Below are 25,128 nucleotides of genomic sequence, written 5' to 3'. Positions count from 1 at the left end.
ATTTTAGTGAACAGCATAAAAAAAGAAATACTTGGCCATTTATGTGCCACTTTCATATAGGTTAGCTCTTAAAGGTACAGAGGGAGAAAGATAAAAATAGAGAGCAATCAATCCATTAACAGAAAATTTACTTGCAATTTCTTTTTCCTAAAACATTCTTAGAGATTTGCCTGACTTTCTTTCATTCATTCCAAAATTCTGCTGTAATCTCATAAGTTTTTCTTAACTATTCTGCTCAAAATACTACCTTTACACCCTGTCAGAGTAATAATTGGGCATATGTTGCCTCATCCCTGCAAACCCTCAAGCATGCAGTCTTTTTTAAATAAATGAACAAACGCTGGATAAAAAGTACAGAAATTGGAGTAGATAAAGCCATGAAGATAGCTGAAGGTCTTAAGTGCCCTAATGAAGAGCTTAAACTTTGTTCAACAGGCAATGAGAAGCCATAGAGGAGACCTGAGGAAGAAAACAATATGGTCAAAACTGTATTTCTGGAAGAATTGTATTAGAACAATATTCTAATTGTCTAAGCCTAGGGAAAATTTGAGTTTGGTAAAATAGGCATACTAGAAATAGGAAAGAAAGGTTGATGATAAATCGGTCTTAGATGACTTGACATGTAACTGGAAAATGGAGGAGTAAGGAAAAATGGGAACAACTCTTTCTCCAGGACAGCTTGTAAATAAGACATCTCTTGGAAAGAAAAGGCAGACAAGCAAAAACAAAACATAAAAACAATCACACAAAAAATTCTGGGAAAAATATTAGTTTTATCTTAAACATGTTGGACTCAATGTGCTAGCAAGACCCAGGCCTTATATGTAGATAAAACTCCGGGGGCTCAAAACTAGAGGTCTGTGAATCATTTTAGAATGATTATGAGAGAGAAGAAGCTCTCTAAACAATAAAGAATAAGGACTGTTAAGACAACACTGAAAAATGTTAAGTTTCAGGGGTAAAAAGTAAGAAGCATTAAAGACGACAGAATCATCAAAGGTAGGAGGAAGTACATTAAATAAAATATTGCAGAGAAATTCTAAGTGGTAATTGCAGAAGTCACAGCAGATGGAAAATTAGAAAAGGCCTTTAGACATGGATATTTAGATACCTGGATATAAACTATGAACTCGATAACTTGAGACTGGTAGTAGGGACAGAAGCCTGATTACAAGAAATAAATAGAAAATAGGAAGTAGAAACAACGAAGCTTAAGTACACTTTTTTTTTTTTTTTTTTAAGTAAAGAGGACACAAAAGGAAAAACAAAGAATTAAAGGGTCAATTTAAAATATGATGTTAAGATAAACAGTCTTAGGGCAAATAAACAGAATTGTTATAATACAGTATAGCAACTCACACTTCAATAGTGCTTACTCTGTCATTTAGAAACTGAGGTTTAGTAAGATTAAGATGCCCAAAGTGACATAGCATATAGTATTATAACAGTTGGCATTCAAACTAAAATCTGACTTCTGAGCCTATGCTTTTTTTTTTTTTTTTTTTTTTTTTTGAGACTGAGTTTCCCTCTGTTGCCCACATTGAATGTGATCTTGGCTCACTGCAACCTTCGCCTGCTGGGTTCAAGCTATTCTCGTGCCTCAACCCCCTCAGTAGCTGGGATTACAGGCACAGACCATCTCACCCAGCTAGGGCCTATGCTTTTAATCATTAAACAATACTGCCTGTTAATGGAGACAATGGATACAGTATGCATAAGGAGGAGGAAGATTAAGGAAGAAAAGTTAAATGGCTTACATTGTTTCAGTTTCTAAAGCAGTAACAACATGTTGGCAATGACATTTATTCACATTATTATAAATGAGTGTACATGTGACATGTTTAGTATAGGACCCACTGTAAGTGCTTAATAAATGGTAACTATTTCTAGGTGGACGCATGAAGTCCTCCCCGACCCCTACCACTTGTTTCCTTTCGGAAGAAATTCAGCCTTGTCTTTCTCTCCACCTATCATTCATACCTCCCTATAGAAGGAAGGATAAGTATTCTAACTGGTAAGCCAAATACTTCCTCTCTTCAAATCCACCAGCATGCAATGAAGTGCACTTTCATCTGCTTTCTAGCATGCAATATGGAACCTGCCTTACATTGTCTCTAGCAAGGCAGGCAAACCCACGTATTTCTGAGGAGCATTCACAAGCCATGCTGAACACAGATCAAAATCACATTAGCCCACTGGTTTTACCAACATTAAACATGGCACTTTAATCTCTAGCCATCTGACTTTTACAACTATCTCTTAAATGGTTCAGAACTCCACTGGTAAACAGAAATAAATGTTTACAACCCCTAACTCCTCCATAGAGAGTATTATTATTTTATTGCAGATCAGTCATTGCCATTAAAAGATACCTAGAATGTAGTGTGTATTTTAATAAACAGGTACATTTCTTACCCTGATTATAATCTGTGCCACATCAAAGTCTGAAACATCATCTAAAATTGGCTGGGTATTTTCTGGTCCATAAACAAGACAGTTAAACAGGGTTTTAGAAAAGAAACCAGGTGAAGGACCACCATGAACTAAAGAAATGGCAAGCATTCTGCCAGCTTCATAGTAAAGATTCTCTTTCAGAGCTGTAAATACAGATGAAAATACATCAAATACATTTCTATTAGTATAAGATAACCATTATTTTTAATACATATATATTAAAAATTAGTCTAAAAATCTAAGCATTAGATAAACCTAATTCTTAGAAGCTATTACATAGAAAACATAGATCTTACCTAAAATATATAAAAAAAGACATTTTTCTGAATATAAAGTAAAAATCTATTGTAGAAAACATAAAACACAATACACCTACCACCATAACAGCCACTGTAAACACTTTGGTGTACAGTCATGCACCATATAAGGATGTTTCGGTCAAGAATGCACCAAATATACTAAGGTGGTCCCTAAGATTATAATGAAGCTGAAAAACTCTTATGGCCTAGTGATGTTATACTGTCATGCATTACCTTTTGTATATTTAGATACACATATACTTACCATTGTGTTACAATTGCCTACAATATTCAATACAGTAACATGTTGTACAGGTTTGTAGTGCAGAACCAATAAGCTATACCATGTAGCCTCGGCTACACCAACTACGTTTGCATTAAGTTACACTTTATGACCTTTGTACAATGATAAAATTGTCTAATGCCACATTTCTCAGAACACACCCCTGTTAAGTGACAAATGACTGTATATGTACCACTTTGAGTATATAAATATACAAACATTTTGACTTATGCTTTATCCACTTACATTGTAAACTTTTTATTATACTACTTAAAATTACTCAAATCTACTGTTAATAAATGCATTTAGACTAACTTAGAGATGTACTATAATGCAAACCATCTCCCTATTACTGGCTCTCCTGGCTAAGTGACATTTCCAATTATATGAGACATAATGTTACAGTCAACATCTACTTACATATTCTTGTTTATATTTATTTGATTAGGATTCCTACATGTGGTATTAGTGGGTCAAAGGATAGAATCATTTTTTTTTTAAACAAGTTTATTAGGAAAATAAAGGAATAAAGAATGGCTACTCCATAGGCAGAGCAGCAGCTTCAGGATAGGAACATTTTTAACGTTCTTGATCTGTATCACTAATCTTTCCCAAAGGCACAAATTTACTCCCAACAGTATATGCTGTCGTACCTTACTGTCAGAGCTTGAATTAAAAATTGTTGTTTAAAATGTATTATCAACTTTGATGTGCCAAAAAAATCAAGTAAAATTTTCCTTAATTTTTAAATTAATTGTTGAAAGCAACTTACTAATAAGTAACATTAACTATACCTGTACAATAACCTTACAAGCTACATATTCAGTCACATTTTGTAGATAAAGAAACTGAGATCCAGAGAAAGTAAGCAATTAATCTAAGGATGTAAAGAACTAGATGTGTACAACGTTGAATTCAGATTTTGTGATTTAAATTGACATACACTCCACCATACCAAAGCTGCCTTGAGCTAACATTACTATTTGTAAAGGTTTTATTTATTTTATTCTACTTAATTTTAAAGGGAGTTTAGAATTAGACTATATAAACTATACAGAGTAAAAATGATGTTTTAGGCAATGGTGAGGATGTTTACAGAAAATATAGTAGGAAATTCAAATGAAACAAAATGTCTTCTCTTTCTTTAGAATTTCCTGTTGCAGCAAAAGTGGTATATAAGCCTCAAAAGAGAATGCTAGAATTACCCACTGCTTTTTGAAATGCCTGTTTTAATTACCTTAAGTTCTCACCAATAGTAAAGACAGAAAACTATCATATACATAACTGTGCAAAAAAACTCCAAAATTCTTGCAAACAAAAGTACACTGAAAAATTGATTACAGGAAGCTATGTTACAAAAACTCTGTGTTAACTGCAAATTCCAAATATACAAACAAGAAAAATTCAAATAATCACCCCCATTTGGCCACTCTATTAAAATGAAATTAGAGTGAAGATAAAGTTACACTTAATTATGGATTAATTTTAAGGAGAATACTGCTATAAAGAATGTATATTCTTAAAAAAAGTTTCACCACAAAATTTACTTTTTAAACTATCACTCCCCCTTCCCACTTTCCTGTAATTCTATCAGTGGTTTATTAATAAAGTAAACTGTATATTTAAAGCACAGGTATTAAATATCAATTCTAACCAGCTCTCTCACTCTCTTTTTCTATACATGTGATATTTGGTATATATAACAGTAAATAAAATAATTACCTTGAGAATTTAGAGACAAGTTCTTTGACAAGGACCCTTCGAACAATGATGAGTTCTCAAGATGTTGCATTAAGAGACTCAGAAATTCTTGCTTTGATCCAGGTTGCTCACTTCCAAAATTATCATTTTCAATAACATATGCTACTTCAATTGCATATAAAGGATTAAAGTTTTTATTTCTGAATCCATCTAAGGCACTATTCCAGATATTGGCTTTGTTGATATATAATCTTTTAGTTTTTTTTTTAATTTGGAATCCTAACTCTATTAATAGTGTTGATACATTTCTTCTAAATTTGCTGCCTTGCCTATAAAACATGAATTTAAACAAAGAGATAAGTACTTTAAAGTACTTTGCGTGAAACAGCAGTTATATAGCCAATAAAAACAAGACAAGGAAAAGAAAGAGTAACAGGATATTCTTCCCCAACTCCTACCCAAAATCTTAATACTGGCTGCTACCAGAACCAAATAACTACTAGTTATTTGATAAACTTCGTTTTAAATTCTTAATTCCTCACCTCAATCTTTTACCAAATTAGAATCATTTGCAAGAATGTTGATAGATAATCATCTCAAATTTGACCAACCAGTAAATTTAGGTTTATTAAGAATCAGAAGCTCAAATTCTCACCTTCCTTGCTAATGGCTATAATAAACTTCCTTAATTGTAGTTTACTTCACATTTACTATATCCTTTTTTTAAAAAAAGCAAATGTAATTTCTGCTTACTATATAAGAAACTTAGGCTTTGAGAGATTACACAGTGTATTTTAAATCATAAAGTCATAATTAATAGTAGAGCTAATATTATAAATGGAATTTACAATTCCTCAAATAGTACCCTGTAGTCTAGACAGTAAGTCACGAAGTGTGGTCCTAGACCAGCAGCAGCATCACCTGGGAACTTGTTAGAAATGCAAATTATTGAGCCCTACAGCATATCCACAGAATCAGAATCCCTGGGCAGGAAGCCCAGCAGTCTGTTTTAACAATCCAAGTGACTATATAAACCAGCTCAATCACTCCTTCCCTCAGTTTCTCCATCTATAATTGGAATTAATTTTCTCAAAAATAATCTTGTTTTGGGCAATGCCCATTGATCATTTTCCATACCAAGTATGAATCTGTCCTACCCCAAGACATTAGAGTGTCCTAGTGTGGGCCAGGTTTTGCTTTTTCTTTTTTCATATGATCCTATCTTCATTAACTCATGATGAATAAAGGCCAAATTCCTTTGGAAGTAAGATAATTCTTTAGAAACATATCTTTTTATAGCAGGTTGATTCCTTGCTCCTGCCTGGATCAGGGGAATGCTGATGCTATTCTTCTAGAATATGACTGCATATTAAAGCAGGAGCAAGGAGTCAAGCTTCCCTGGTGTAACATCTTCAGAAATCTAAATATTAAAATTATTTTAAAATAATGTGAACATCTATTGATACTGAAACAGATTTTTCAGTCGAGTGGCACATTAAAGCAGATACTCTCCATATTTTGAAGAGTACTTAATATTCTACGTGTCTGCAAATCTAGTTATCAAATGTTTTCACAAAAATTCTCTTCAGTATCTTGTAAGGTTTTAAACTTGAAACTTTTTTTTTAAGAGATGAAATCTTGGTGTGTCACTCAGGTGGCAGTGTAGTGGCATTACCATAGCTCACTGCAGCTTGACCTCCTGGGCTCAAGCGATCATCCCACCTTAGCCTCTTGAGTAGCTAGGACTACAGGTGTACCCCACTATACCTGGCTATTTTCTTAAAAATATTTTTGTTGAAACAGTCTTGCAGAATTGCCCAGGCTGATTTCGAACTCCAGGGCTCAAATGATCCTCCCACCTTAGCCTCTCAAAGTGTTGGGATTACAGGTATGAGCCACCATGCTCACTCAAACTATTTTTAACAAGAAAGTATATCATCATGCTTAGCTACTGATTTTCTACTTCTTCCCTTTTGGGTAAAGCAAGGTTCTAAAAACTCTTTTGCAAATCTATATAAACTTAAAAATCTTAACTACAAGCTGAACAAACACCTGACATTATAAAGATGTAATTCCAGTCTTATTTAAATGTTTAAGATTTTGAAAGTAAATTATTTTGCTATCTTATGGAAACAGAAATTAGTATGATAATAGTATGCATGCCTTAAACTTTCTAAAGGGAAGAGCTGACATTTACATTCCAGACATTGACAGTAAACAAGCAAACAATGATTATAACATCAAAAAATGGTAAGGCATAGTGGCTCACACCTGTAATCTCAACATTTCGGGAGGCCAGGAGTTTAAGACCAGTCTGGGCAACACAGCAAGATTCCATCTCTAGAAAAATTTAAAAATTAGCCAAGCATGGTGACAAGCCTTTGTAGTCCCAGCCACTTGGCAGGCTCAGGTGGGAGGATCACTTATGCCCAGGAGGTTGAGGCTGCAGTGAGCCATGATCATGACACTGTACTCCAACCTGGGTAACAGAGTGAGACTTCATTTCTAAAAAAAAAATTCACAGAAAAAAAAATTTCTATATTAAATAGGATTCTTTTATTTTAATAAAGTGACATAGTACACTTGACATTTTAATTTCCTGCCTCACTCTATAATCACATAACATTTTAAGCACATTTTCCAGGTCAGTGTTTTTCAAACTATTTTGAAAGTGATCTATAATAAAAAATATATTTTACATCATTACTCGGTACACAAAAAATAATTAGGATAGATACACTTTTCCTAAGTATGATGCATTTTGGTATTTGGTATTCTATTCTATCCCATTTCATTTTCTTTAAAATGCTAGTTGTACTGATTTCATGATCAAATGTTGGGTCCTGAAGGTTGAAAAATACTCTTCCAGACTATTATGTGATCACCTAATATTCTAAGTGTACATGGCATTTCCCATCATACTTTTCTCCAAATATGTTTTTATGTAGGTTTTCTCCAATTAAAAATACATACCTCAGTAGATCTTTACTCTGGGATCCAGGTGACTGTCTGGGTAATTTTGGTGATGACTCTTCCAACAAACAATCTGTAATCCCCACATTATTGGAGCTGGGTAAAACATGTTTTTTGGCTTTTCGGAACTCTCCTACAGATTTAAATTTCAGTGTTAGCATAATTGAGATAAAGGTAAAAACTTTTAAACATACATTTGAATAAAAACTGTATTGAAAATTACAAAATATTACCTGAATTGTAGATAATACCCCTACATTCCAAACACTCCCAATTTTGTTCCCATGACTGTAGTGAAGAGCAGGCTAAATGTGTGCCACTGGAGCCACAACACTGACAGAGCTTTATTTCCCATTTGCTGAGGACATAAAGAAAAGCAGATACTAATGTTTTGTGATTATTCTAGTTTCAACCACTAGCAATGTCCACAGGCCCTACCTTCTTACACACACACACACACACACACACACACACACACACACGCACACGTTTACTAAACGAGGAAAAAGATTATCTGCTCCAATAAATATCTCTAATGTAAAAACCAAAACTAAAACTTATCACACTCATATGCACATACACAAAGAATATAAACATCAGAAAAAATAAAAACGGAGAAAATAAATTATCTTTTCTATTTCAAGATAATTATGCTTAAAGGAAGATTGCTGTGTCAGTGTGTCTGATATGCATGAAATATTCAATACATTTCAAGGTGAGAAATATTTCCTAAAATAAGCCTGTTCAAACACCTCAGGTATTGTGCAGTTAAACAGAATCTGGACCTCCTACCTGGCTCATATTTATATTCTCTGTCATCATTCCCAGCTCCATGTTTCCCCACTATGTTATGTGATATATGCCAGTCCATATTCATATTTTCTCCATGACTATGGGTATAAGCTATAGTGTGGGGCTCCAGATTTTTTTGGGTATGACTACACCTTCTCATTTAGAAGCAGAGTTAGCTACCCGTGTGTGTGAAAAGTGTCAGTGGCAAGAGAGGTAACTAGATATCATCCCTCTGTGTAGGTGTGCATATTTTTGTGTGTTTCCTCTGTGTGTGTGTGTGTGTGTGTGTGTGTGTGTGTGTCTACCCACTGACAACGACAAGGAGGAAGCAGCAGCTAACCTAAGTGCTTATTATGCTCCAGGTCCAGTTCTCACTGTGTTCATAGGAAAAGTATAATCTTCACAATTGTAGAAGATAGAGAGAACCACTGTCACTTCCATTTTAAAGGCATAGAGGGGTCAATAACATGCCCTCTCAATTTCACACTAGCCAAGTCTCAGAGTAAGGTTTCCAACTCAGTTTATCTAGCTTCAGACACATGCTCTTAAGCATTAACCATGCTGCCTTTCACTAAAACTGCCTTCCTCTTACTAGGATGAGAGGTCATGAGATTACAAAGCAGTCATTCAGTTAGATAGCATCTTTGTCCTTAAAAGAAGAGTTGTAGCTACAGATTGAGAGACCAATGGTATATAAGAAATATATATAAGTTAAATAAGAAGAGCCTAAAATAAATTTGAAAAATATCATGAATGTATTGCTTCTTAAAATCCTATATACATTACTATATCTGTGCCTTAGCACAACTCTTGAGGGAGGTATTATGAGTGTTAACAAATGAATAATCAGGGTCACTAGATCAAGTAACACAAACAAGAATACATGTTACTTGACACTTTCAATGAGATCTCTGCCTTTTAAGAATTTTTGGTTTAATAGCATTAATTTAAATAATGCCAACTATATTGTAACAAGCACAATGAAGGGAACCCCTAGCCCAGAGTAGGGAATCAGGAGTGAGGAGAGCTGCTTATGGGAAACTTTCTAGAGCAGGCTAGACCTCAGCTGAGTCTTCACAATTAAGTAGTAGCTGACCCAACCAAATCACTTTTTATGAGAAACAAGGCTCCCAATATTCTGCTCTACATGCTGAGCTTACTATGTTAAGTAAGATTACGTAACAGTGATAACAATTTATTGACATTTCCTACATAGGTTTTGTAAACTGGATGTTACTTTTTATCCTACATCTTAAAAAATGAAGACACTTTTGGTTCCTACTATCTAACAGAGTATAGTGTACCTAAAATGCACAAAATAACTGTTGAAGAGCTGTATCCACTGACATTACAAAAGAATAATGAATATATTTCAAATGCCAAACCCTTTTTATAGTGGTCTAAAAGAAACAGTGCCAAATGAATCTAATTAAATTATCCTCCAGAACAGTGCTGTCCAACAGAAATACAATGTAAACCAAATATGTAATTTAAAACTTTCTAGTAGCCACATTAAAAATATAAAAAAGTAAAATTAGTAACATATTTTATTTCCAAAATATCATTTTGTTCAATATGTAATCTACGTAAAAATTATTAACAATAAAGTTCTTTGGTCATGTAAGTTCTTTAACTCTTATTAAAATAATATGACTATGGGCTGAAATGTGTCTCCCCCACTTCATATGTTGAAGAGGTAATTACAGTAAAATAAGGTCATATGGGTGGGCCCTAAACCAATATGACTGGTGTTCTTAATAAAAAGAGATCAGGACATAGACAACACACTGACAGAGGGACCACTCGTGTGAGGACATAGCTAGAATACAGCAAACTGCAAGCAAAGGAGAGAGGCCTCAGAAGAAATCAAACCTGTCAATACCTTGATCTTGAACTTCCTGCCTCTAGAATTATGAGAAAATAGTACTATTTTGTTAATGGCAGCCCTAGTGAACTAAGCCTTTGGTATGTATTTACAGCACCCTCGCAATTTGGAAAAAAGAAATTTCAAGCGCTCAATAGCCATATGTGGCTAGTGACTACCAGATAGGATAGTGTGACTCTAGAAAATAGAGTCTCGTGATAATAATACACCAGAGAAAGAGGTTACAACTATACTAACTGCAAACATTTCTCTGTAAACAGACGTAAATGTGCGTTAGAACATATCCCTCATCTCAATTTAAACTTCTAACATCCTAAGAGCAAAACCACATTTCACTAACTAGAAAACCTACTTTCTAAGCAGAAGGGTTAAACAAGGAACCAGTAAGCACAACTGAACTTTCAGAAATACCTGTCAGGTGCATTATAGTCTCGCCCTTCTTTGCAACGACATCTTCGAACATCACAACGCTCATGGTGCTGCAAAAGGTCTTGATAAGCATTTTCCTCTAATTCCCAGGATGCATCTCTATAAAAGAAGCAAGATATAAAATATGCTTTGACTTATAAATAATGTTATATAAGAGGATCAGGAATGAATCTAAAAATAAAAACTTTTATATACTTAGGAAAAAATTAGTAACACTTGTCCTATTCAGGATTCTCTTTAAGATATAAAGCCATTAGTGTCATTTTATCATACAGTTAATTAGTCTCACAATGAAATGCTAAATGAAAAATTAACAAGAACTTTTCTACAACACATTTTTCCTAATATTTCACTTTCCATTTTTAAGTTCACTATCATTATTTCTGGATTCCTGTGTTTAAATGTTAAGAAAATTCTTACACATTTTAAAGCACATCTTGATTCTCTTAATTTATACACACTATTTTGAAGCCTATTATAACTGTGTATAAAATCAATCAACTAAAATTGGACATAGCTGAGCTACGTATTAAGAAATTAAAAATCAACGAATGAGACATTTATGACACAGTCCCTGCTTTCCAAGAACTGGCAATCTAGGGGAGGGGGAGGTTTTGCATTTCAGCATTTGAAATGACTACCAGTCCATGCTCACTGAATCAGATGTAAGTGATCATTTCCATTGCTATTAAATCCTACCTTTAAAATCTCTCTCTCTCTCTTTCTCTCTCTTTATTTTTTGGTCAAAGGGCTAAATGTTACTCACTTTTCAGGAATATGAATTCCCATTCTCAACATCTCTTTCTGAAAGATGTCACTATTATTGCATATTGTACACCTAAAAAAAAACACTCCCGCATTTATTGCTTGAACCTATAGTGGAAAATAGAAAGTCTACTGTTAATGATTTAAGTCTGTCATCAGGTTATGTATTATATAACTAACAGAACATGTCCTATTTTTAACAATATATTATGAAAACATTTTCTATGTTAGTGGGTTCTCAAACTTTGTCCTTATAAACTAAGTTATCCTACTGCTAAAATCTAGAATTCTTATTTTCCTCAATGGTTAAAAAAAAGCCAATTAATAGACTGTTCTTAGCTTTACATCACCCATATATTTTTCTCAATCTTACTGTGTAATGTCATTCGTTGCTAAATATTGTGTTGTCCTCCAAAATGTGAGAAAAAATTGAAACTCTTGAGTTACTTCATCTAGAAATGGTATTTAAATGTTACATAAAAATCATTACTGTTTCTCTTTTTAACTCAATCTATAAGATAGCTTTCTTCCCCAAACGGGAGAAGTGTAAAACCTATCCTCACTGCTACAGCAAATACAGATACAGAAGCACCAGACAGAGAATACTCAGAAGGAAACAGGAAACTGTAAGCCTACTGGAAAGACTAGCCAGTCCCCAGTAAAAACTACTACCATACATTTATTTAACAGACAGTTAATTCCTGCTTTATAGATGCCAAACGCCACACTATGCACCAAAAATACAAACAACATTTGGTATTATATACCGAAAATCAAAATACGACAGATTCAACTTGAAGGAATTCTACTGAGTTAGGTATACAGGTATAAAACTACAATACTGTGTGTATTTTAAGTATATACATGAAAGAAACAGGAAGAAGTACCTAAGACTACACTGATAAATATGTCAGAGGGTTAGTAAAGCAAAAGCTAAGTTTAAAAGAATAGAGGTTTGCCAGGAAAATAGGACAGAAGACATTCCAAGGATGGGGAAAAATATATATGAAGTTTCCCTGGCAAGAGAGAGAATGTGTGATTAGTAAAGTACGATTAATAATATACTTAAGGATTACATTCTTACCAAACTGGACTAAGGAGAGGCTAGATAGGTAAGTTAAAGCCAGTAGTATGAAGAATAATTTTTTTTTTTTTTTTTTTGAGATGAATTCTTGCTCTATTGCCCAGGATGGAGTGCAGTGGTACAATCTTGGCTCACTGCAACCTCTGCCTCCCTGGTTCAAGTGATTCTCCTTCCTCAGCTGCATGAGTAGCTGGGACTACAGGTGCATGTCACCGGCTAATTTTTTGTATTTTTAGTAGAGATGGGGTTTCATATGTTAGCCAGGATGGTGTCGATCTCCTGATCTTGTTATCTGCCCACCTCGCCCTCCCAAAATGCTGGGATAATAGGCGTGAGGCACTGTGCCTGGCCAAGAATAAACTGATAGGGAATAAGGCAACAGAGAAAGACCAACTAGAGAGTAGGATTACAATAAAAAGGATACACAGAATATACTAAGTAGACTTCATCGCACCTGGGGAATGATTTATGGATGGTGAAGAGAGAAGCTAATAAAGAGGATTCCAGGTTCAGACAATTAGCAAGTGACACAAACACACTCATTCACACACACACACACACACACACACAAACACACTCTCTCTCTGTCTCTCTCACTCAAATACAGGAGGGAAGCAACAAGTTACTGAAATCAAGTGACACAAACACACACACTCTCTCTCTCTCTCTCTCTCTCTCTCACTCAATCAAGTATGGGAGGGAAGCAACAGGTCACTGAAATCTCTGAACCTAAAGGATATTTGAGCAACTGCAGACAGATGCCAAGATCTTACTAAATATGGTACAAAATACAAGGAAGTATCTGGTACAGAGGGGAAAAAAAACAGTATAAGACACATGGAAGATATCAAGAAGACTAGGGTAATGATAGAGAAATCCAAAGCTGAACAAGAATAGTGACAATTCTCTAGACACAGAATGGAAAGTTTTTAACCAATTTCTGATATTAATCTCTAGTCTGTTCTCCTAGAATCCCAATGTATAGCATTTGTAGTGGTTACAAGTAATGACATTTGTTTAACCACATACAGCTATCTAGATTGGGTAGACTTCATATACTGTTTCAGTTAAGACTGATAACAGAGTACAAAAGTTACTGGAACTCCTTTAGAGAGAGTGACTCAAGAATTAGCCCCATCTTAGTATGCGCTAATCAAGTATAATAATTGCTTATTGATATTATATCCTAGACAGGTGTCCATGTGAGTGAGATATGAAATTATATTTGCATGAAGTAGACCTACTTTTTTATTCGTAATATTATTTCTACTTTTTTAATGACAAAATTAAAAACTCAGTATTTTCAGTGTTCACAAAAGGCCTTAATACTAGGTCAAGTTTGAGAACCTTTCTTTAATGCTTAATTATTAACATATAAATGAGAAAAATCTTATGAAAAATAATATTCTGTTACGAAACTAACAAGATGACACATTTGGCAGCAATTATATTCATCCAAATACAAACCCTTAATTAAGACAAATTATGCTTTTTAAAGATTCTCATACAATATGAACTTCTTCCTCAATAGGTAAGGATAATACTTCATGATGTTGTTTATTAACTGCACTCTCTAGGATCCTTTTATAAATACCTCTTTGTAAGTATTAACAGAATTTCTAATATTTCCCCAACAAAACAGACTTCATCCTGCACTTTTCTTTTTTAAGACAGATTTTTGCTCTGTCACCCAGACTGGAGTGCAGTGGTGCTATCTAGGCACACTGCAACCTCTATCTCCTGGGTTCAAGCAATTCTCCTGCCTCAGCCTTCTGAGTAGATAGGATCACAGGTATGCACCACCACACCCGGCTAAATTTTTTTGTAGTAAAGACAGGGTTTCACCATTTTGGCCACGCTGTACTCAAACTCCTGACCTCAGGTGATCTGCCTGTCTCGGCCTCCCAAAATGCTGGGATTATAGGCATGAGCCACTGCGCCTGGCCTTCATCCTGCACTTTTAACTAATAATCCTAAATTTAAAATTCAAGGCCCATACAAAAAATAATAATAATAATCAGTCAAGCTTTACTACTTTTAGTACTGTTAGTATTTTTAAGATTTTACTGAAATAGGAGAATTTATGTTTTCGAACTTTTAAAAATATGTCTGTGAACAATTAGTAATAATAACTTTTCATTTCATTAAACAATAATAAACTTAAAAAAAACAGTATTAGGCTGGGCACAGTGGCTCACGCCTGTAATCCCAGAACTTTGGGAGGCCAAGGCAGGCAGATCACGAGGTCAAGAGATTGAGACCATCCTGGCCAACATGGTGAAACCCTGTCTCTACTAAAAAATACAAAAATTAGCTGGGTGTGGTGGTGCACACCTGCAGTCCCAGCTACTTGGGAGGCTGAGGCAGGAGAATTGCTTGAACCCGGGAGGCAGAGGTTGCAGTGAGCCGAGATTGTGCCACTGCACTCCAGCCTGGTGCCTGGCGATAGAGAGAGATTCTGTCTCAAAAAAAAAAAAAACAAAAAAACAAACAAACAGTATTAAACTTAAGAAAATCTTTTGTTATTTGGCATTTTACTATCAACTAGCACTTTCACATATACATATTACATATTTGATGTTACTAGTAACTGAAATCTTTTTAAAATTTTCAAGTATTTTCAGAATCCAAGAAATACTAAATTGTTTAGTGTTGTGTGTTTTATTTGCTTGAAAAGTAGTAATCAGGTTTGAAGCATAAGATGACTCCAAAGAACCAATATTTTTAATTAATTGACAGTAATTAGCTCCCTGTTAAGAAGTTGTAAAGTGTTTACCATAGGGGAAAAAAGTCTACTAACATTTACATCTTAACTTGCTATCAAGCTTTTTATCATTTCAAATATCCTGGTTTTCAGCTTAAAATGTAAATGGAACTTAGGAACTAAAATCTAGTTTATTCATTGTGAAAGCAAACAAAATCCTTAGGTAAAAACAACAAAATTCTGTAAGTATAAATATACATTAAAAGGTTTCATCTAAAGTATGCATGTATGTATTTATTTATTTTGAGATGGAGTTTTGCTCTTGTTGCCCAGGCTGGATCTGGGCAATGGCGTGATCTCAGCTCACTACAACCTCTGCCTCCCAGATTCAAGTGATTCTCCTGCCTCAGCCTCCCAGGTAGCTGGGATTACAGGCATGTGCCACCCTGCCTGGCTAACTTTATATTTTTAGTAGAGATGGGGTTTCTCTGTGTTGGTCAGGCTGGTCTCAAACTCCCAACCTCAGGTGATCCCCCTGCCTCAGCCTCCCAAAGTGCTTGGATTACAGGGGCGAGCTATTGCGTCCAGCTAAAGTATTTACTGAATCTGAATTGTACAATTAAGGTAAATTTTATATGTAAAATGTGCTTCAAATTAAATGCTTTAAAGCTGTTTTTACAAGGTAACAGGTAGTAAGAGCTAACACACACGTTAATTCTTTCTTATTTAAAATTTATATCACCAAGCCATAATTTTACATCAATCAGAGAAAGCTTACAGAATGTGTGTCTTACCTGTAAACAGTCTCTATGAAACCAAGCGTTCTTACAACAAGGACTTCGTAATATGTTATAACTTGGAATAGGCTGAATAAATTCCAAGCAAATGGTGCATGTTAAGGAGTCTTTATAATTATTAGATGTAATTTGAACAGGTCGATGGTTCCAACAAAATGACCTAAAAATGTAAATTATTTTTTAAAAATCGAATGAACTGCAAAGCAAAACTAGGACAGCACCATATAAAAGAAAATTCATTTGTGTCTGTGTCATAATTCACCTACAACAGACTGGAACCTTGGCACTAAAAATTAAGTCTCACAATCTATGACCAAGGAGAGAACTGGACATTCAAAATCTGAACTTTTCTGGTAATGAGACTTACTTACACAGAATTTCAGAAACTAATTATTATGTTGAGAATCCTATATAATATTGTTAGCAATGCAGTGTACACATTATTGTACTCAACAAGTGGGTACATGCTATTGTGCTCAAAATCATATGAAATTAAAGGAGGCAGGAACTTACACCTAAAAATTACTTTAGTCATATAACACATAAAATGCAATTAATAACCTATTCCCAATTCACTTTATTTCCATTTGTATTTTCTAAACTGTAATTTTTTAACATGATAACAATCCATTAAATAGGCCAAAAACACAAATACTAAAAGAAGTAGAATACTCATGATAACAAATGCCAAAATTCAAAACATTCTGATGTTTAAAGTTGTATGCAGGAAGCAAATATTTTCAGGGACATCCTAGGGCATAATATTTGTTTTGTGGACTCGAATTTATATGTCTTTGATTTACTCAGTGAGAAATGCATACAGCCCTGTGAAGGATAAGTCGACAATAATTCTAAAGAGTGATATAAAAATCCAGAATTATGTAAGATGGAGATTGTCATTAAACTATAAATAAATTAACAATTTCATGTTATATCCAAAAGCTGAAAACTGAAGGTGAGTACTAATCATTAGGTCCATCCTAGACATGGTAATTTGCAAGATTTGGCACATAGAAATGACCCTGTAAGGGTGGGCAAGAGGGTAATATATATATATAAAATGTTATGACAACCCTGCTGCTCCAAAAAGAAAATTTACAGGAGTATTGTATCATTGGGATATCTATTTTTCACTATCCTTTAACAGTTGACTTTCATATTTAGTAGCTAAATAACTCACGCAAAATTGCCAGTAAACTGGAAAATACATTCTCTCTGAAGTCCACAGGGGAAATGATAACTTCGTTTACATCGGGGTGCAACACATCCAATTGAAGCACCATTTTTCTTGCAAATACAGCATTTCTAGAAGAATATATGAAAATAGGGATCACAACATAAAACAAAAAACTGAGTACTATAATATGATCAAGATATAAATAAATACTCCTTGTGGGAAATCTGAAAATTATTTCATCATGTAACAGCTGTGATAATGGTATATTAAATATCCTGAAAAAACTGTTCTACCCCGAAACAATCTCAAGACACTGAAGATTCACTCCTGTAACATTTTTGATAAATTAAACATTTCTAGCCTAATATGTGAATAAGACAGAAAGGCTCTTTTCCTCCCCACTAAAATGTTTTAAACTGAAGCATTTATAAACATAAAAGCTATATACTTGAACAGCTCATTGAAATCTCAAGAGAAAGTACATAAATTAGGCAATACTCACCAAAAAGAATAGGAAAATATTATAGACCAATTTGTAAAAAAAATGGCTAAGATCACTCTTTTCGGATCAAATGAAAAGATGTTAAACACCTGTAGAGAATCAGAGTAGCCCACCCCCTCTGGGTGGGGTCAGCAGCAAGGCTGCTGTGAACTTCGGATGAACTCCAAAGAAGCGAAACCATAATAGGGGCATGAGCATGTCTCAGAGAAGAGCAGTCAGACCTAGCGAAAGATAACCAGCTTTCACTGACTTTGTTCTAAGATTAACTGAAGTATGAGAATTATAACTACAGGCTGTTCTGAGTAACTGCACTCTCCCTCTGCTGTGTGCTTTGTAACATACAAAATAAAGTACTCTGAGGCAGAACGGGGCCAGAGAAATTGATACTTTCACTTTCCCGGACAACCTGGCCCCACTTTTCTCTACGTCTGTCTTTGTGCCTTTCTTCATTTCTCTACCATTCCCTCTTGTCTTTGAACCCTTGTGCAGTGTAGGACACGGCACACGCTAGGGACACCTATAGTTGATTTAGAGTCTTCAAAAAATTATGCTCAGGTCCCAACTCCCAGTACCTATGAATGTGAACTTATTTGGATATAGGGTGTTTGCAGATATAATTAAGTTAAGGATATTGAGATGAGATCATCTTGGATTTAGGTAGTCCTTTAATCAAATAATTGATGTCTTTACAAGAGAAAAAAGAGAGATTTAAGACAGGCATATACAGAGAAAGGTTCATGATGACAGAAACAGATTGGAATACCTGCCACCAGCCAAGGTACTCCAAAGGCTGCCAGCAGCCATCAGAAGCTGGGAGAGAGGCAGGGAATCAATTCTCTCTCAGTGCCTCTAGAAGGAACCAACCTTTCTGACACTTGGATTTAGAATTCCAGCCTTCGGAGCGGTGAGGGAATAAATTATTTTAAAGCAGCAAATTTGTTATGGCAGCCCTAGGAAATGAATATACTAGCAGTGCCTCTAACTGAAAAATAATAGTGGTACATAAACACAAAGATTATTATATGAATCAATCATTAGCAAAATATAGAACAGTACATAAAATGCCTAGGAATCCTTAAAATGGCTATTAAAATGGTCACTGATTCAGGGATTACAGAGTTACTGCTGACCCCTTTGAGTACCACCTAGGTCACTGGAGAATACATGGACAGCCTGAAACTCTCCCAACGAACTGACACAAGGAATTCTAGTTTGAGTTCACAACCACGGCTCTTCTTTTCAAGGGTTCACAATATACATGGAGAGGATTCAGATGTTTTACCAAAACAGGTACAGGTTGAATATCCCTAATCCCAAATTCTAAGATCGAAAGTCCTTCAAAATCAGAAACTCTTTGAATGCCAACATGATGCTCAAAGGAAATGCTCACTGGAATGTTTTGGGTTTTGGATTTTCAGATTAGAGGTGCTCAACTGGTAAGCAAATATTCCTAAATCTGGAAAAAACAAAAACAAAAACAAACAAACCTCAAATCTAAAAGCTTCTGGTTCCAAGCATTTTAGATAGGAGATATTCAATCTGTAGTTCCAAACCATAGGGGGACCTTTAGAGACCACCTTTTACCACAAACTCACCTATCACCAGGAAGTTGAGGAATTACAATATTAATATCTTACATTTAATATCTTGTGCAGTCCTTAGATTCATGCTTTCTCCCAGGGTTTTTCTTTGTGCCCTAGAACCTCTCTTTTCACCATTAACTCTCCTACCTTCTTGATACTGTCAAAAGTAAGTGCCTGCACTTCTTTGCCTCAACTAAAATAAATGTTCCTATGTGCTTTCCTTTTAGACCTTCTTGAATAAAGCTGCTTATTTTTCCATCCTCCTTAATTTCCAGACTTGGTATGGGGTGGGACATGGACAGGGCAGGAAAGGGGACAAAGAACATTATTTTAGTTCTCTGTTCAATACTATAGGCCACTACTCAATTTTCACACTTTGAAAAATCTGGACCTTTAAGCCGAATGACATTTACCCATCTGTTATCTGCTAACTTCCTAGTCACTCCTCCACCTCACGACTTTGGCACCAGTTGAAACAAAGTCTAAACAACTCCAGCATTTATGGGACAATCTTTGACTTTAACTATAACGTGTTGATGCCCTTCATTTCTCCCCCAGTGTAATGATTAATCCCCTCAATATCACCCAAAATGCTCCCCAATAAAAATAATCAATTCTGGTATCACATTCTCTGAACAGAACTCCGTATACTTCCAATAGTCTCATTCTCTCTCATTATTTTTACTCAGACCTTACGGAGACCTTTCCCTGCATATAGCATAGTGGTTATTACATAGAAGATGGCCAAAGTTTAGAATGCCTATCCTAGAAAATAGAAAGGGGCACCGAATATAACCATACAATGTCAGAGAAGTGTCATGAGATATAGAGATCATGAATTACCAGTCTGCATAGCTGTGTAATTTCTAACTCAATCCAGTATTACAACGTAAGCAACTGAGGTATAAGAATAAAAAAGGCCAGGCGCGGTGGCTCACGCCTGTAATCCCAACACATTGGGAGGCTGAGGCAGGCTGATCATCTGAGGGCAGAGGTTCGAGACCAGCCTGGCTAACATGGTAAAACCCCATTTCTACTAAAAATACAAAAAATTAGCAGCACATGGTGGCATGTGCCTGTAATCCCAACTGCTTGAGAGGCTGAGGCAGGAGAATCACTTGAACCTGAGAGGCAGAGGGTGCAGTGAGCCCAGATGGCACCACCATATTCCAGCTTGGGTAACAAGAGCGAAATTCTGTCTCAAAACAACAAAAATACCACCACCACCACCACCACCACCACCACCACCAAAGAATAAAAAAGCAAATGGTTGGGTGGACTCAGGATTGAAGGTTCAAAGGTTTGCAGAACAGCAGAGTGGAGTTACAATCATAATTCTGATAGAGAAGACTGACCATCAGATCTTAATTCTGATGGACAAGTTGAAATAAGATAAAGAAGTGAAGCCAGTATTGTCACATGTATTATCCAGTATTGTCACATGTATTATCCACGTTCAATTAAGCTTTCTTTCAGGGGCAAAAATAGAAACTGTTCTCTTAAGTTTTAAATGACAAAAATATGCACTGACACATATAGTCATAAATTTCTAGTACAGAAACTGACAGAAAATACTTCCCAAGTACTGACAATATTTATGGCATTTAATGTAATAATAAAATAATTTACTTACCAGTTTAGAAGCTCTATTTACTTCCTTCCTGATATCTTCTATTAGAAAACCATAAACTCCTTCTTCTTCTTTACCTCTCTGCCAAATTCCACTTGACATCAACTATGAATATATTCTCAATTAGAAAATAAACTCTATGAAACTAGTTAGGAATTGAAAATACATGTCCATACTATTCAGCCTAATAAAAAATAGATACAAAATGGCCCAAATTTCAAGTAGCTCTCTATAGCAGTTATTTTTCATGGTCAAAGTAAGAGGCTACTCACATTGTTTGATTTAGAAGGCACTATATATTATCAGTTTGTATATCCTAGTTTCTAAAAGTATTGCAGGAAGTAACAAAAAAGAAAGAAAAAGAAAAGAAGATAGGAAGGAAGGAAGGCAGTGAGTGGTTAGGTGGGCTAAATGAAGAAAAAAAGAAAGAACACCTACAATGAAGCTTACAAAGAAGTGGTAAATACAGATGGAGACGATTCAGATTAATTCAGTGATATTTCAGGCTAACTTTAAATCTAGCTAAATTCTGAATCATTAAGGCTAATTTACGAGAAAACCTATTGAATTCTAGTTAACATAAACATATGATTTAAAACAATTTTGTCCTTAATCCCCACTGTGACAGTAATATATGTTTGACTTTTAAAAAATTTGACTTAAGCTTCATTGTTTATATATGTTAAGGAAGCCTGAATCAAGAAAAAATGTAGAATGTGAATAAGAAATCCTGGCTTGCAAATCAGGCTCTGTTGAAACTTCTGAAACGCAAGGCAAATAATTTAAATCTCAGACCTTAAACATGAAAATAAGAACAATGGATTAGATTGTATCTAAGTCCCTTTCTGCTCAAGTATTCTATTACCATTTGTAATATCACTATACTTTTCTGTTCATAATGAAATAGAATATTAAAAGAGTTAAGTCTGGGGTCAGTACTTTTTGAAAAAAGTATTACTGTCATTGAATAAGACAGAACATAATGGAAATTTTGATAGATCAAAATGTATTACGTAATTCAAAAACACTTTGTAAAGCAAATTTGTGATTAGAATTTTAACCAGTATACTGTAGAGAGAAATAAGTGATATACACTAAGAATTTGTTATGAAGCCATGACCTGCAGACAGATAAAATGGCTCTCCTAATTCTACTGCATAAAAAGTATAATAATATAATCTTCCTTTTGTGATTGAAAAAAAGTAAAACAGACTTAGAAAAATGAAAAGATTTTCGTTTTACTGCAAAAGATAATTAGACTCTAACTTATAAACAAATTTGGAATGACAACTTTATGTTCTCTTATAAACAAGCTCCCAGGCCAGTTTACTATTCTATTAACCTATGAGGTACTGAGGCACAAGACTGTAGTCTCAGAGGACCAAGGAATACTTTAGTTGGTTTCTCAAAGAACCATTAAAATAATTATAACATAAATGGTGGTAGATTTAAAAATATGTCCACAATTTGTTGATACTCCTTCAAGAAGTGAGGCTTAATAGCCCTCGAGTGTGGGCCAGACTTAATGATTTGTTTCCAACAGAATTAAGCAAATGTGACATTAGTGTGTGGCTGTGATGACTAGGTCATTTAGTTCCATCATGATTTCTCTCTCTCTTTCTCTCTCTCATCACTTGCTTTCGGGGAAGCCAGATGTCATGTCATGAGTAGTCTTACTAAGAGGCCCAGGAGGTTGAGGTTTCTGGACAACAGCTAGAACAAATCGAGGCCAAAAGCCACATGAGTGTGCCATCAGAGGTAGATGGATCGTCCAGCTTCGTAAAGTCTTCAGCTGTAATCTGACTGACATCTCAACAATAATCTCATGAGACTCTAAGCCCGAACTATCCAGCTCAGCCAAATTCCTGACCCTCAGATACTGTGTGAGATGACAAACATTTGCTAAATTTCACAATAATTTGTTAAGCAGAAGTAGATAACTATATAGCATCAAGAAACACTGTTTGTACTAAAGCAAGCCTGGCATGATAAGGTAATAATGTGCCACTAATACTAAGGCACAGATTCGGTGAGGTGAGAAACTGGAGGAGGGAATGGGGAATAGGGGAGGGACTAATTCTGCATATGAAATCACTCTTTTGCTTTCTTCTGGTAACCCATAAAGTTTCCTTTTGCATAAATCTTTATTACCTTTAGCCAAAACCTTTCTTTCCAGGTTCTATGTGAAATGAAATACTTTTATTCTACTCCCTGAAACTTCAAACAAGTCTTTCCTCAGATTTATCACTGGCAACAAATGAAATAAGAAAGTGGCAATAGAAATGCCTTCCTTATAGACCTAATCATTTTCTTTTTTCACTTAGGCCTTACAGATAAAAAAAAAAAAAAAAAAAAGTAATGATGATAGGTTTTTATATGTACCAAGTAATTTCAGAATCTTAGAATCCAATACACACACAAAAAAATTTTCTATTTTTATAATAGGCAAAATGAGATCAGGAGAAGCTAAATGACTTATCCAGTTCTCAGAAGTCAGTGTTAGAATCTTATTATCTTCTTTAGAACACCAAATATCTAAAATTTAATTATAAATTATACTCACCAAACAATAGTAATGTACAGTGAGATTCCATTTCTCATTAGTTTTCTTTTCTCCATATTTATTAGGACAGTCATCATTTTTTCGACAGAAAACACAAGCTAACAGTGAAAAAGTAAATAGATATAAAAATATATTTAAATTTTCAAAAAAAACTATGGAATTGGTGCTTCTCTCAATTTCTGTGTTAAATTCTTTCTGAGAGAGCAAATCATACTATGTTGATATCAGTAACTTAAAATTTCCAATACCTATTTCTGAAACATTAATATGACTTTATGTTTTTCACCAATTTTTAATGACGAATTCCAGTGTGTAGTTAAAACGGCAATTTGTAAAGTAACATCACTGAAAATAACTGGTTGGGGAACTACAAAACTCCATTCTTTCACTAAAGCAATGATTAAACTGCTAAAAACTGTTAGAATTTACTTTTTAGAAGCTCTGGAATCTAATAAAAAACTTACAAAAATTAGGAGAATGCTTAATGAAGAAACAAAACTACTAATTTTGATGAGAACATTTAACTTACCCACCTACCATTCCCCACTGCCCAGCTGGGCAGTGGTCTTAGGGTGGCCCATGTTCCTGATGCAGATTACTGGTCCAAGAAGGGTAAAATGAAATGGACCTTGTTCTAAAAAAAAAAGTGATTGTTTTGACCTGTATGATGGCTCCCTGAGGGATAAGCTCAGATGCTGCCTTTCTTTTGCCTGCCTCAGAATTCTCTCAGGGCTGGAGCCTCTGCTGTTTGTCAAAAAACTTTTAAAACAAATATACTAGCTGTAGCAACCTAGGGCAAGGGATAACATATAGAGAAAGCAGCAGACAGACTGAAAAGTGAAGAAAAGAAGAAACTGGGAAAAGAGGGTACATAAGGGAATAAAAGTTTGGAAAAGTGCCTACATAATACTGAAGAATCTAGAAGGTCACCTGTATGCCCAAGGGTGTACACATGGTCAGAAACAACCCAAGAAATCCTAAGCTTTCACTTCTGGCTGATCTTTAGGCTCATGCAAGCCTATGTTACAAAAAAAAAAAAAAAAAAAAAAAAAAAAAATCTCAAATCAATAACCTAATTTTATACTTTAAAGAACTAGAAAAAAGAAAAAAACTATAGAGGGAATAAAAAAAAAGTTGGTTCTTTTTAAAGATCAACAAAATTGACAAATCTTTAACTAGACTGACCAAAAAAAAAGGGGAGAAGATTAAAAACTTAAAACAAAACTACAGTAAGCAAAACAGTGTGGTACTGACATAAGGATAAATATATAGATCAGTGAAAAAGAAGAGTCCAGAAACAAATTTATACACCTATGGTCAAATGATTTTCAACAACAGTGCCAAGACCATTCGATGGGGAAAGAATAGTCAATTCAATAAATAGTGCTGGGACAACTAGCTAGTTACATGCAAAAGAACATAGATGAACCCTTACCTCACACCACATATACAAATTAATTCAAAACCAGTCAAGGACCTAAACATAAGAGCCAAACAATAAAATTCT

General features: G+C 34.8%; 1 protein-coding gene across 3 annotated transcripts in view; it reads right to left on the bottom strand.

Annotated features, from left to right (window-relative positions):
* Positions 1–25,128, bottom strand: part of G2E3 (G2/M-phase specific E3 ubiquitin protein ligase) — a 58,586-nt gene that overhangs the window by 9,245 nt on the left and 24,213 nt on the right. For 2 of the 3 annotated variants that reach the window (XM_074393284.1, XM_003924236.3), the window contains 10 exons: positions 23,622–23,719; positions 21,062–21,163; positions 17,347–17,471; positions 16,164–16,326; positions 11,583–11,689; positions 10,799–10,915; positions 7,944–8,068; positions 7,711–7,843; positions 4,759–5,066; positions 2,416–2,597 (listed from right to left, as the gene is read on the bottom strand). In XM_074393284.1, the coding sequence (XP_074249385.1) occupies positions 2,416–2,597; positions 4,759–5,066; positions 7,711–7,843; positions 7,944–8,068; positions 10,799–10,915; positions 11,583–11,689; positions 16,164–16,326; positions 17,347–17,471; positions 21,062–21,160 (1,359 nt within the window). In that variant the 5' untranslated portion in view covers positions 21,161–21,163; positions 23,622–23,719. The remainder of the gene's footprint in view (positions 1–2,415; positions 2,598–4,758; positions 5,067–7,710; positions 7,844–7,943; positions 8,069–10,798; positions 10,916–11,582; positions 11,690–16,163; positions 16,327–17,346; positions 17,472–21,061; positions 21,164–23,621; positions 23,720–25,128) is intronic. The other variant, XM_074393285.1, reaches the window with a different exon arrangement.

Source organism: Saimiri boliviensis, chromosome 2, assembly GCF_048565385.1.
Source record: "Saimiri boliviensis isolate mSaiBol1 chromosome 2, mSaiBol1.pri, whole genome shotgun sequence".
NCBI classification, from domain to species: domain Eukaryota; kingdom Metazoa; phylum Chordata; class Mammalia; order Primates; family Cebidae; genus Saimiri; species Saimiri boliviensis.
Note: the sequence above shows the minus strand (reverse complement) of the source record. Positions and strands in the feature narration are given on the sequence as shown.